The 13,673-nt window shown below is 52.0% G+C and overlaps 1 protein-coding gene across 4 annotated transcripts in view; it reads right to left on the reverse strand.

Annotated features, from left to right (window-relative positions):
* Positions 1 to 4,110: 4,110 nt before the first annotated feature.
* Positions 4,111 to 13,673, reverse strand: part of GALNS (galactosamine (N-acetyl)-6-sulfatase) — a 41,553-nt gene continuing 31,990 nt past the window's right edge. For all 4 annotated transcript variants that reach the window (XM_063168195.1, XM_063168196.1, XM_063168198.1 and 1 more), the window contains 2 exons: positions 9,103 to 9,220; positions 4,111 to 6,019 (listed from right to left, as the gene is read on the reverse strand). In XM_063168195.1, coding sequence (XP_063024265.1) covers positions 5,933 to 6,019; positions 9,103 to 9,220 — 205 coding nt within the window. In that variant the 3' untranslated portion in view covers positions 4,111 to 5,932. The remainder of the gene's footprint in view (positions 6,020 to 9,102; positions 9,221 to 13,673) is intronic.

Raw genomic sequence — 13,673 nt, forward strand, 5'->3', positions numbered from 1 at the left:
TGCGCCTGGCAGAGGAATCAGCACCTGGAATCTGCATTCCCCCAGGGAACTCTGGCTTTGCTCTTTTCTGGACACCATCAGTGATTTAAAAGTGCTTGGAGATCCTGATAGCAGAGGTGTTATTAGCCAGGGAGCACAGAAGCTGGGAATATAAAAGCCTGGGAACTGACTTTAATCAGCTTAACCAGGCAATTAAAGAGCTGTGCTGAGCCTGGAAGTTTCTGTTCTGTTCAGCATTTTAACACTTCAGTGTGAAGTGGAACAAAATGCCCCGAATTTCAACATCTCCCTTCCACGAGGGAAAACGAGCACAAAAATTTCCCTGCAAATCCACTGGAATGTTTCAATCTCAGCTGAGGAAACTCATGCACTTTAAACCCTTAAAAAAAAAACAAAACAAACCAACCAACAACAAATTTGAAATATCTTATTTCAACACCAGAAGAATGCAGCTCCCCAGCCAGATCCTGGAAGCCTCAGACCTGGTTTTGTCCCCCTAAAAGAGGGAAAAGTGTGGAAAAAATAAAAGTGATCCAGCTGTGCCTCGCTGGGAGCCCAAGGCAGCACCTCCTGCCTGCTGCAGCAGGTTGGATCAGGCCCTTGGAGAGGACACAAAACTCCTCTCTCTGCCCTGGCCAGCCTGGGTTTTGTGTCTGATCCAGAACTAATGGATTTGGCTCGCATTCCTCGCTGCTGGCTTTTATCTGCTCTCCCTTTCAGCTGGGAATTGTGCTACCAAGCTCCTGTCACCCAGAGGGTGTTAAGTGACTCCAAGAGGGACAAAGGCCCACAGAGCTGCCAGATTTCCTCTCTGCAGAAGCTGGAAGGCAGAGGTTTTTTCTCCCTTCTAAAAGGCCACAAGCTTCTGGCTACCGATCCACCTTTATTTAGGATTTATATAATCCCAACTAGGCTTCAAGCAACAAGAAAACTTTAAATGGTGGAAGGGGATATAAAGAAAACAGGCAAATGGAGCCTTGGTGTTTAAAACAGCCATTTTCCAAAGGAGAAAAGAACCCAAAATGGGATTTCAGCTCTTCCCTTACAGCTGTTCTTAAAACCTGACAGTTTAATTCAAGGGGCACCACAGTGTCGCCTCCTGATAACATAGGAAAACATCCAGTGCTACCAGAAAACAAAAGGAAAAGTCCATTTCCAAGTATTCTAACTGCTAGGAGAGATGGAAAACAGGCCATTCTGACTGCAGAACAGTTACTTGGAAGCTGAACAAGCAAAGGAACTCTTAAGAGAATAAAAGTGTGTTTAGTTTGTAAAGTTTCCCAGTGCTGAGGACAGGGGCAGGACCCTGGGGAGGGATTTCTCTGCTGCCTTTGCTCCAGAGGCTGCTGGGGACTCTGCAGCCAGAAATTACCTCCCAGCACCCCAAACCTTCCTCCCCCTCAAAATCCATTCAGGTCTCACCTTCCACAGGTCCTGCTTCAGCTGCTGCAGTTCTTTCATGGGGTTATTTCAAAGCTGTTGTCACTGAGGAGAATTTGAGTATCCAACCTTATTATAAGGAATTTTGGGATGCTGTCCATGATGTCTGGGAAGGGCTGGAGGTGACAGGAATGGGAGCTGCCACTGTCCCAAGTCCCACAGCCTCCTTCTTGGACATCAGTTCCACTTCTTGTACTCAAATCCCACTGTCACTGGGTTTTACCAGCAAATCCATGGGACTCTCTCACTTCCCCTGGTTCCAGAATTCCCCATTTTCCCTTGGATCATTCCTGAGGCCCCCTTGGCCAGGCAGGGCCATGCTCTCCTCGCTGCTGCTGCACTCAGGGCAGTTTGCAGGGCATTAACCTTGGCTCCAAGTGTTGGGAATTGATCTGCAGCTTCCCAGTTCCAGCATTCAGCTCCCCAAATTGCTGCTCCCCAGGGAGCAATTTGCCACGGAAATAATCCATTTGTCGCTGCAGGATTTGAAATCAAGGCTCCAGAGCCTGAAGTGCAGCCCCAGCTCCTCCACCATTATTAGTTCCATCCATTTCAGAAGCTTCTCTGCACGGAGGGTGGGATGATAACACAGCCTCAGGGGCAGAGCTGGGAGGCTTGAGAGGCTCAGCTAATTGGAAATTAAAGGCAAGAAAGAAATTCTTTGGACTCTTAGGCCAGGAAGAGATGGAGCTTTTAGTGCTCAGCATAATAAACATAAAGAAAGGAACATCACAGCCCCAAACTCCAGCATTCCTTTGGCATTTCTGTCTCTGCTGGAGAACAGAAGCCACCACCAGAGCAGTTTGGCTGCTGCAGGTCCCTGAGTGGGCAGGAAATCCCTCCAGCCCCAGTTCCTGAGCTGGGAAGTTTCAGGGCAGCAGCTCAGGATGGTTTTTAAAGGCAGATGCGGCCACTTTGTGCCCTGAGTGGGCAGTGGGGGCTGCAGGCACCATCCCCACCCTTGTGCTGGCCCTGGCTGGGAGACTGATCCAGGTAAAAATAATTCCAGGAAAACAAACCAAGTTATTTTAACCCCAGTCAGTTCCATGATCCATGAGGAAAATCTGGGAGAGTGCCCCAAAGCAGGTGTCACTCCCTTGGCTCACAGGTGAAATCACAGACTGCACTGCTGATAAATTAGTTTATTTTCCCTGATGAGTTCTTCAGCTCACCACTTTTAAATCTGTACAATTTTAGGAAAGGCATTCATTTAAAATTCCTCCTATTATCCAGCTGGAAAACAACTATTCCTATTTAAACTTAAAGCAGAAGCTTTGTCACATTAAACCCTGGTAATTTATGATCTGCTTCGTGTCCTTTTACTCTAAACAGACACGTCATGGCTTCACTTACTTGCTTTCAAGTGCAGCATTTCCCTGCAGGATCTGTGTCCTGAGATCGCTCCAGGGATGAGGAATGAGGCTTTGCTGTGCTGGGAGGGGGACAAACCCCATGGCTGCTCAGTGCAAGTCCAGGGGCAAAGCAGCATCTCCCAAAGGCAGCTGTGACAGAGCAGGGGAGGGAGCAGCAGGCAGAGGACAGGGAGGAGGTGGCCACAGCAAACTCTGGGACTGAGGAGCTTGGCCAGGCCCAGCTCTGATCCTGGGGATCTCTTCCTAAGCAGCACAGAACCCCACCAGGGCTGTTTCCTCACAAGGATTTGAGGGCTGACAGGATTGCCAGGGAGCTGCAGCCAGGGACTCCCTCCTCTGGTTGGATTTTACAGTGAGTGCAGGGCTCTGACACAGCCCCAGGGACACAACTGTGGAATCAAAGCCACTGAGGCTGGAAAAGACCTCAGAGATCAAATCCAGCCCTCAGCACCATGGTCACCCCAATGCCACATCCAGGGGGTTTCAACACTTCAGGGCTGGGATATCACCCCTGCCCTGTGCCCTGCTTTTCACCCTTCCCATGAATAAAATTCCCTGATATTCAACTCAATATCCCCTGGCACAACTCTGATCCTGTCCCTGTTCCCTGTCCCAGGAGCTGTGCAGAGCCAGGAGGGGCCCCTGAGCCTCCTTTGCTCCAGGCTGAGCCCCCTCAGCTCCCTCAGGATTCCCCATTCCCTTCTCAGCTCCCTCAGGATTCCCCATTCCCTTTCCCAGCTCCCTCAGGATTCTCCATTCCCTTCCCAGCTCCCTCAGGATTCTCAATTCCCTTTCCCAGCTCCCTCAGGATTCTCAATTCCCTTTCCCAGCTCCCTCAGGATTCTCCATTCCCTTTCCCAGCTCCCTCAGGATCCTCCATTCCCTTCCCAGCTCCCTCAGGATTCTCCATTCCCTTTCCCAGCTCCCTCAGGATCCTCCATTCCCTTCCCAGCTCCCTCAGGATTCTCCATTCCCTTCCCAGCTCCCTCAGGATCCTCCAGCCCCTTTCCAGCTCCATTCCCCTCCCTGGACATGGAGAAGCCCCAAAGCAGAGCTGGAGCAGCCCTGAGCTCCCCTCTGAGGGAGCTGCTGGCCACATCTCCCAAGCCTTGAGCTGTGTCTAAACAAGGAGGAATGTTATGGGTGAGCTGGAAATGCCGTGATTCACTTGAAGGACAAGCAGGAACATCCTGAGAAATGTGGGCTATAAACAAATGGCACTTGCACATGTGCAGGGATCCCTGAAATGCTGGCTGGGATTTCTGAGAGGTGCAACAGCAAGAGCTGACCCAAGGGCTGCTGTCATTCCAGTTTAATGGGATTGTCCAGCATGAGACACACAGCAGGGATTACCAGGGAGGTACATAAAGCATGGGATGGGGGAATGGGAGGGTTTGGGGTTACAGGGGGGTAGGAAGCAGCTGGAGCCTGGAGCTGGCACAAGGGCAGAGCTCTCCAGCAGCTCCAAGCTTAGCTGGGGAGGGATTTGAGCTGTTTCCGGGTACAGAGCACCTGGATTTTCCTAAGGCAGCACAACATCACACAGAGAAGGCACCTGTGCTGTGGAAAACACTGCAGGGGTGGAAGTGGAGCTGTTGTGGGACCAGTGGAGAATCATGGAATGGTGTGGGTGGGAAGGGATTTAAAGCTGACCTTGCTCCACCCCCTGCCATGGGCAGGGACACCTTCCACTATCCCAGACTGCTCCAAGCTTCTCTGGGCACTCTGTGCCAGGGCCTCCCCACCCTCACAGGGAACAATTCCTTCCTTATATCCAAGCTAAACCTCCCCTCTTTCAGTGTGAACCCAAACATGCTCAGGCTCCCTCCAGCTGCTGCCCTGAGGGCCCAGGGGAGGCTGGTCTGGCTCCAGACAGGTTTATTGGAGATGGGGAAGGGTGTGGAGCAGGCTCCAGGGCAGAGCAGGGATCTGCCCTGTGGCATTGAGCAAAGGCTGATCCTGTGTTCCCCAGGAGAGCAGCAGCCAGGCTGGGGAAGGTTTGCACAAGGAGAATTCCTGGGAGAGCATGTGCTGGAAATGGGGCAAGAGTTAAGTGCTGGTGCCAAGGGGCATTTCTGAGCCCAGAGCACCAGATGGGAAGCAGGGCTTGGAGCAGCTTTAGACCCAGATTTCTGGAGATGAAGGAAAGCCCTGAAATGAACAGCTGACCCCCATAAACGTCCTGCACCAACCATTGGCAACAGAATCCTGGAATGGTCTGGGCTGGAAAAGACCTCAAAGCTCTCCCAGTGCAGCTCCACTTCCACTGTCCCAGGTGCTCCAAGCCCCAACCAGCCTGGCCTTGGACACTTGAGGGATGCAGGGGCAGCCACAGCTGCTCTGGGCACCTGTGCCAGGGCCTCACCACTCCTGCAAGGAGGAATTGCTTCCCAATATCCCACCCATCCCTGCCCTCTGGCAGTGGGAGCCATTCCCTGTGTCCTGTCCCTCCATCCCTTGCCCAAATTCCCTCTGCAGCCCTCCTGGAGCTCCTGCAGGCCTTGGCAGGGCTGTAACCCCAATCCCCACCTTTCCTGAAACCATCACCTGGGAATGCTTGCAGCTACACATGGAAGGAATTCAGGGCATTCTCCCTGGATCCAAAGCCCCCAGCTGTGAGCAGGAGCGATGCCTGGTTTGCACCCAGAGCTCACAGACTTGGGGAGAAAGCAAAAACAAGTTGATGTCCAGAGCTCACAATGGAAATGAAATGTTAAAACAACAAGCCACAGGCAAACAAACCATGGGCAGTTTGGGCAGGGCTCCCTGGCAGCTCTGAGTTTCCTGACTGTCCCGTGGCTCCTGTTGGGGCAGCTGAGGGAGCAAGGCTGGGTGGAAGGAGCAGGAGTGATCCAGGGCATTCTGGAGCTGGTGGCAGAGTCCAGAGAGCTTTTCCAGCTGACCCAATCTCCCTGGAGTTACCATTTAGGGAAAGAGCTGGGGGAAGAGAGGAGTAGAGGCTAAACCCTGAGCATGAGGAATATAAACACTGGCCCTTTTGGAAGAGCGAGTGATGATATCATGCACACATCACACCCTTCCTGTGTAAACAGGAGTGCCAACAGGAGCAGGCATTGCACACTGGATGTCCTGTGGGCAGCTCTGCAGGGCTGCAGCCATCAGTGAGGCCAAGAGCATTTCTTAGGATCAGACTCTGGTGCTTTCAGGCACTTCCCAAGCTTCTCGCAGCCCGGAGGGGCCCAATTCTGTTAAAAACAAACAGAAACAGACAGAAAGATGATTCACACCAAGTATCTGCTAAGCTCTCACCCCAAGCAGCTCTTTATGATCCTCACAAAGACACTTTTATGTGCTGCTTGAAAAATGAAACTCCTCTAGCAGCCCAAGCCTCTGGGCTCATAAACTTCCCCACTCCAAACAGTGCTCAAATCAAAGCTGGGAAAGGCTGCAAATGCTGGGCTGTGCAGGATTCCCTGTGCTGGGACACTCCAGTCCCTCCTGGCCTCTCCCAGCCCAGCTTGGGCGTGCTGCTGACCCTGCTGTGGCAGCACAGAGGAACAGAGCAGGAGGTTTTGGGGACACCCTGGCAGCCCAGGGCAGTTCCCACTGTCAGCACTGCAATATCCAGGCACTGTCCTGAGGAGGCAGAAGGCAGCACAAGGCCAAGGGTGTGAGAGAGATAAGAATTTTAATGGTATTTTAATGGTATTTTAATGAGTGTTTTGATGGAGGGGTCCACGGGCAGAGGGAGCAGGAAGCATTCCTGAGACACGTCTTCCAGTGCCTGCACACCAAAACTATTTGTTTGTCTTGTTTCCACGTTTCTGGAGCTACCTGAATGTGTGGAACAGAAAAAGGAGATCCACTGCCAGCCTCAGCTTCCAGAGAGATTAATGGAGGAAGGAATTTGGATAGATGAACATTTTTAATTTCACTGAGGTTTTGCCATTACAAATTTGGGATTGTGGTCATGGGAAGGGCAGATAACACTTCCCACTCTGCCTTCAGGAATTTTTTGTGCCTCCCTCTCTCAGCTGTGTCCATCCATGGGACATTCCTGCTGTCCCCTATTAAACGCCAGTTCAACACTGACCTCCTGCCTTTCATTTCGCTGATTTTCACCCTGCAAGTATTTCTGTTTTCTTGGAACTAAATTCCTACAGAAAATAAATGCTCAACCCCAGGAAAACACCACTGGAGCAGGTTTTTGTTCCATGGAGCTGACAACAGATGGCAGTGAGACACCAGCAATTCCTGCAGAGGAGCAGACCTCTGCACCGAGGGCTCTGCAGGCTTGCTGAACAATTAATGTCGTTTTCTAAATCTGCTCCTCTGGTTCAAAATGTGCAACCACGGCTGGAAAATCCAGAGCACCCTGCAGAAGGAACTGAGAGCCAAAGGAACACATGAAGTGCAATGTTTGTTCTTTTGAAAAAGCAGAACAATAAAGGGTCTGTGCTGCCTCCTGCAGCCCCGGGGACACCCCGGGCTGCAGAGCAGCTTCTGCCACGCTCACCCAGCAGGAACACCCAGCAGAGCCTCGGGGGGAGCTCCCTGGGCAGTGGGGTCCAGCAGGGATGGGCTGCAAACACCTCCCTGCCCCTGCCTCCCTCTCTGCTCTGCAGGAGCTGCACCAGGAGCCAGCTGCTGTCCTGGAATCCTGCAGTGTCTGGCTGGGAAGGGACTCAAAGCCCACCCAGTGCCACCCCTGCCATGGCAGGGACACCTCCCACTGTCCCAGGTGCTCCAAATCCCATCCAGCCTGGCCTGGGGCACTGCCAGGGATGCAGGGGCAGCCACAGCTCCCAGGGACAATTCCTCATTCCCAATATCCCATCCACCCCATCCTCTGGCAGGGGGAGCCATTCCCTGTGCCCTGTCCCTCCGTGGCCTTGAACACTTCCCTGAACATTTCCACACACTTTGTTTATATGTAAGTAAAGACAATTCTCCTCCTCTCTCCCAAATACATCAAACACCCTTATCAAATCATCAGGTGACAGGAGATAGTGGCAGTAAATTATCTTTATCTCCCAGCACCCCCCAACACCAGATTTAGCCCCCAGCCCACCCAGCAATAGTCCCTCCCTAAAGGTTTGCTCGGCTTCATTCCTGCTCCCAAAGGCAGCAATCTGTGCCTGATACTTTGGGGTAGTGGCCATGGAAAACTCACTGGGTTTCCTGCTGGGACTGAAACATTTCCCCTGGGACCAGGATCCCCCCAGCCCTCCCTTCCATTTGGGAAGCAGTTCTGGAAGAAATGCTTTGCAGTGCTGCCTCTGGCAGCAGCCAGGCCCTGGGGACAGTGCCTGAACCCAAAAGTCCCAGAGGAAGAGAGAACAGTGTTTATTAAGGGAAAAGTTGAATGAGGAAAGAAAACACAGAAACAATGGGCCCTCAAATCTTTTTCCTATTTAACATCCAAAAATAAAGAGATGGGCCAAAGCTAAGGGAGATCTTTGCCTTGTTACTGAGGGGACACAGCTCTTTGCTGGTGACAGACCAGAGGCAGCAGGTTCTGACTGATTCAGGAGATGATTTATTTATTTATTATCAGGAAGGTTTTGCCTGTTACTATTTTGTCAGAGCCTGTTCCAAGGCTTTTTGTCTGTAAGAAGATTTTGCCTGTTACTATTTTGTCTGTCAGCCCACAGACACATTCCCTGGGATACATAACCTCCTGTCAAGTGACAACCTCCCCCAGATTATCCAGTTCCTCTCCCAGGTTCTCAACAAACCAAGCACGGTTTGACAGGGAAGCCAAACTGTAACTTTCCAACAGGAGACTTGAAAGAGCAAACAGAACTGAAAAAATTCAATTTCAAGAAAGACTTTGGAAAATTCAGGCACAGGGGGAATTGGAGGAGACTAAAGATACATCACTGAAAATGTCCCATAGAAGACTCAAAGCAAAGAGGGCAGGGCTGGATGGGATATTGGGCAGGAATTGTTCCCTGTGAGGGTGGGCAGGCCCAGAGCAGCTGTGGCTGCCCCTGGATCCCTGGCAGTGCCCAAGGCCAGGCTGGACAGGGCTGGCAGCACCTGGGGCAGTGGGAGGTGTCCCTGCCATGGCAGGGTGGCACTGGAGGGGCTCTAAGGTCCCTTCCCACCCAAACCACTACAGGATTCCACAGTTCCAGGATTCTGAGAACTGCAGAAGGGGATTAGAAAGGAGAAGAAGGATCTGCCCTGTCTCTAAGCAAGGAATCCACTATCAGGTAATTGTGCATCTCTTCATCATCCCTTCCCACCACTGCCAGTTTATAAAACCTTCACAAAATGTATTTCAACCCAAGGAGTCCCCGTGCCTTTGTGCTTCAGCACTCACCATGACAGCCTGGTCACACACGTTCAGCTGGGGCTGGCCTGGCACCAGGGTGGCCCTGTGCTGCTGCACCAGCCCTGAGATGTGCTGCACAGCCTGCTGGTACTCCTCACTGGCAAAGCTGCAGGGGAAAGCACAGGGGTTACTGCTGGGGGTCACTCTGGTGCCCCCGAGGAGGAGGAGATGTGCAAACACCCACAGTCTGCAGGAGATGGAATCCAGGCTGGCAGGGTGCAGGGGCTCTGCTCAGGGCAATGAGGATGGCAGGGCCTGTCCTCCCCAGAAATCACCTGCCTCCAGAGCAGCTCAGCCTCCCAAACTGCTGCTCCAGGGGCCCCAAATGCTTCCTCCTCGTGCAGATCTGCTAGGAGCTCATGTGGCCTCCCAAGGGAATTGTCTTAGCAAATAAAGGACATTTCTGGGTTGTCCCTTCAGCGATTACCCAGGGACACTTCCCAGACACAGGACAAACACCTTCCCAGACAGCTGAGGACAGAATTTCCCAAGACAGCCCTTGCAGCTGTCCCACCTGAGCTCAGCAGCTCCCCACACTCTCCCCCCTTTTCCAAGAGCTCTCCTGCACACCTGCCCCGGCAGAGGGGAGGCGTTTGCTGCAGGGAACAGAAGGGAATGTCAATATTTTGTTTTACAAGAGTGTTCTCAGGAAGGGTTTGAAACACAACCCCGGGCCAGTACAACTCCACAACCACCAAGGAAATGAACTAAAATTATGCAAACACAGAGGAAAAGAATAGAAGGGCCTTGTCCAAGACAAAAATACCTCCCCCACTGCACAAAATGCTGAGGTTCTGCCCCATCCACATTCCTCCACTACAGCTTGATTATTCCAAGCTGGGAGCCATCTGCCATGCCCCAAAATGTGCTTCTAATGACCAGATCCTGACCCACCCGATTCCTCCAGCAGCCATTTGCTGGAGTGGCTCAGGGTGCACTTCACTAATATCCCAAGTACTTCTAAAAAGCAGGACTCCTAACAAAGATCTCTCTTTGTCCATCACCTTAAGAGTCACTTAAAAACCACCAAACCCCCCCCAGAGAGCGGCAAATTCCTTGTGAAGATAAAAGAACCAATGCAGCTGGGTCCTGACCTCGGGCTCCCCCTGCTCCCAGGCCAGGCTGGCCAGCAGCCCCACACTCCAGCTAATTTCCTTCTTTGCAAAACAATCACATTTGGAAGGCCAGCGATGTGCCAAGCGTTTCCAGTAAACCCTATAAATATCCCAGCTGGGCAGGCAGCCAGGCAGAGGCTGATTGTGGGGCTGTGCTGATAGAGAGCAGGAAGGGAACGTGGGATGAGGAGCTGGAGCTGCTGCTCTCACACCCAGCTGCCTGGATCCTGCTGGACAGAGCTGAAGGACCACCCTGAAACCCAGAGGATCCTGAGAAGCTCCTGAATTTCATAGAATCCGAACAATCTTTGGGTGGGAGGAGATTTAAAACTCCCATATATTCCACCCCTGCCATGGCAGGGACACCTTCCACCATCCCAGGTGCTCCCAGCCCTGTCCAACCTGCCCTTGGGCACTGCCAGGGATCCAGGGGTAGCCACAGCTTCTCTGGGCACCCTGTGCCAGGGCCTGCCCACCCTCAGAGCCAGGAATTCCTTCCCAATGTCCATCCATCCCTGCTCCATGGAGCTTGGTTTTCATTTCTTGACCCCATTGAATCTCCATTCCATGTGGGTTGGTTTTCCTGCCTTGGCCCCATGGCTCAGTTTTATCTCAGATATTACTGTGCAGCTCCACAACAAGCCCCAAAATCCCACATCCACGGATTTGTGAAGTATTTACTGACTGCACAGGAGTTAAAACTGCCTCCAGCCCTAAGCAAATGCATTTTGAGACAAAATCTGCAAGAGTGCCTGGAATTTGCATGTAAAATGGGGATAATTACCTCATGGTAATCAGCCAGAGCTGTTAGGGGAGCTGGGAACCTCTCCTGCCTGGAGTCCCATCCTCTCCTGGAGTGCACATGCAGGCCTGGGCTGCAGGGCCAGGTTTGCTGCATTCCCTGCCCCACAAAGAGGTGCAATTATCTGTCCAGGTGCCCGGGCACCATTGTCTGGGAGGAGCAGCCTCCAGGGTGAGCTGCATTTCCTATTCCAGCCCAGCAATCCCGGCGAGGAGGGCTGGGAATAGCACTGCAAGGAGGAGAGGGTGAGCAGGTGGTGTTGTGAGGAGCTTGCTAAAAGAGATCCCCCAGCGTCCATGAAATTATTCCCGGCTCAGAAGGAGGGAGCAGAGTGGACAAAGTCCAGGGTCATTACACTAATTGACACTTTACCTCCGGGAAGCCCCTGGAGATGCAATCAGGGCTGCATTGGAGAGCAGGGTCCCAGGCACAGGTGTGGGCTGTGCTTCCTTCATTTACTGTAATTGTGCCTTGGCAATCTGCTCCATCCTCCTCCCCCCACAGCTCCTGGAACCTGCTCTGCTGCTTAACCCCAGCAAAGCCAGCCTGCAGGAGGAGGGCTGGCCTCACCCAGAGCCAAGCTCTGCTGTGATCCCCTGCTCCTGGGGTTCCACCTGCAGGGATGGCCCCCTGCCACCATTAAATGCACCCTCAAACAGATCAGCACCCAAATAAATGCATGAGCATTTCCAGCAGGGTTTCAGATGCTTGTGTTACACCTCATGATTCACACTGCCTGTCCTGGGAGTGATGGGGCCCTGGGAGGGCTGGGACAAAATGGGAATGGTATTTTATAAAAACTCCCATAATGGGAGTCACAAAAACCTGACAAAGGGCTCTAGACCAGGCTGCACAGGGCTTGGAGCAGCCAAAGGTGATGAGTTTTACACTCGTGAGTTTTAAAGGCCCCTTCCAATCCAAACCATTCCATAGTGCTAGGAACAGCAGCTCTCACATTGATATGAAGTTATGGGAAGAGCATAAAACATGGCTAATGATACTTGACTTCCTTCTCCCCTGGAATTATTTTAATTAAAACCATTCTTTTTAATTCTGAAATACACCCAGATTCTGATAATTTGATTTTATCTGTTATCAGTGCTTTGAGGCTTCGCAGCACCGTGGTATCCAAGTCTTGATCTTGTCTCATTACTCAGTCTTCCTCAGTTCCTCTCCTCTATTATCAAGTTTATTTGCAATTTAAGGTCTGCACAATGCAGGAGGCAGAGACAGGTTTGGGGCTCTGCTGCTGGAATTACTGGAGAGACTCAGAGGATCCAAAGGAAAACAAATGAGGAACCAAAGGCTGAAGGTGGCCCCTACCCTGAGTCACCTCTGGTCCAGCAGCATTTTGGGCCCAGATGCATCCCTGGAGGCATGAGGGGCACAGGGAACCTTGGAATTCCAGAATCATCCAGGCTGGAAAAGGCCTCCAGGGTGGGAGAGCCCGAGGTGTGATGATCAGCACACTCCTGGCAGCAAGGAGATGTGGTGGTGCTGATCCTCCACCTGCTCACCTCTTCTCATGCAACTTCTCCCTGCCCAGCTCCCAGAATCCTGAATTTCAGTGCCAGCAACCCCGGCACTGACATGGCAAAGGGGATAAAGGTGAAGTGAGGAGTGAAGCCTTCATCTGGGGGTGAACAGGTGACAGGAACAACAGCTATCCACTGATCCTGGCTGCTCCTGTGCTATTCCTGAACTTTTATTTTCAGTGCTATTCCTGAACTTTCATGTTCAGTGCTACTCCTGAATCCCAATTTATGTTCTGTGTTCTTCAGGGCACTTTCTTGTGGCTGCAGCACTGCCTGGACCTGTCTGTGGAGGTGACGATGATGATGAAGATGATGGTGTCCCTGTCAAACTGCATTTTGCATTTTTCCCAGCTGGTTCATGCAGGGCTTTTCTCCCAATACTCCTTTTCATGCAGCATGGGTGCACCCAGAGCTCCTGAGGGCTGTGGGCTGATGAAGCACGAGCCCCAGGCTGGGCCCAGCCCCTGGGAAAGGGCAGCCAGAGGTGTTTGTGCCCATTCCCAGTCTCCAGGCTGCTGATTCTCCTCCACAGGTGGGTTTTATTTCCCTCTCTTTGGGTTTTATTTCCCCCTCTTCCCTGCAGCTGGCTCTGTACCAGTCCCACCCTGCTTCTCCCCACCTTGCTGCAGCCATTCCCATTGTGCTTGGTGCTCCATGGTTGTTATTGCCACCTCTGAGGCTCCTCAGCCACAATTCCCACATTTCAGTGTCCCCTCTCCTGTGGCAGCTGCTCATTCACCCCTGCACTGCAGCTGGTGCCATCTCCCTTTTCCAGGATGAGGAGTCAGCATCTCCCCCAGGCACAATCCTTGCTCTCTGTTATTATTCACATTTTCCCCCCTGTCTTGCACCTTCTCTCTGTTCCCCACAGCCAGGTTTGTGCCCTGGGCACTAAGGTGAGACTGGCAACTTTTCTGTCAGATCCTTTCCCCTTCAGCTTCCCTTCAGGAGCTCCTTCCCTTTTTTTTCTGGCTCCATAACCACTGCAATTACCTCTCTGATGATTTCCTGAATTTTCCATCTGCTCGAAATAGGCACTTGTGAGCTCTCTTCTTAATTAATGTGTTCTAAAATCATTATGTTCATCAACCAAGCCTTATCACTTCC

Source organism: Melospiza melodia, chromosome 13 (genome assembly GCF_035770615.1).
Source record: "Melospiza melodia melodia isolate bMelMel2 chromosome 13, bMelMel2.pri, whole genome shotgun sequence".
In the NCBI taxonomy this organism is placed as follows: Eukaryota; Metazoa; Chordata; class Aves; order Passeriformes; family Passerellidae; genus Melospiza; species Melospiza melodia.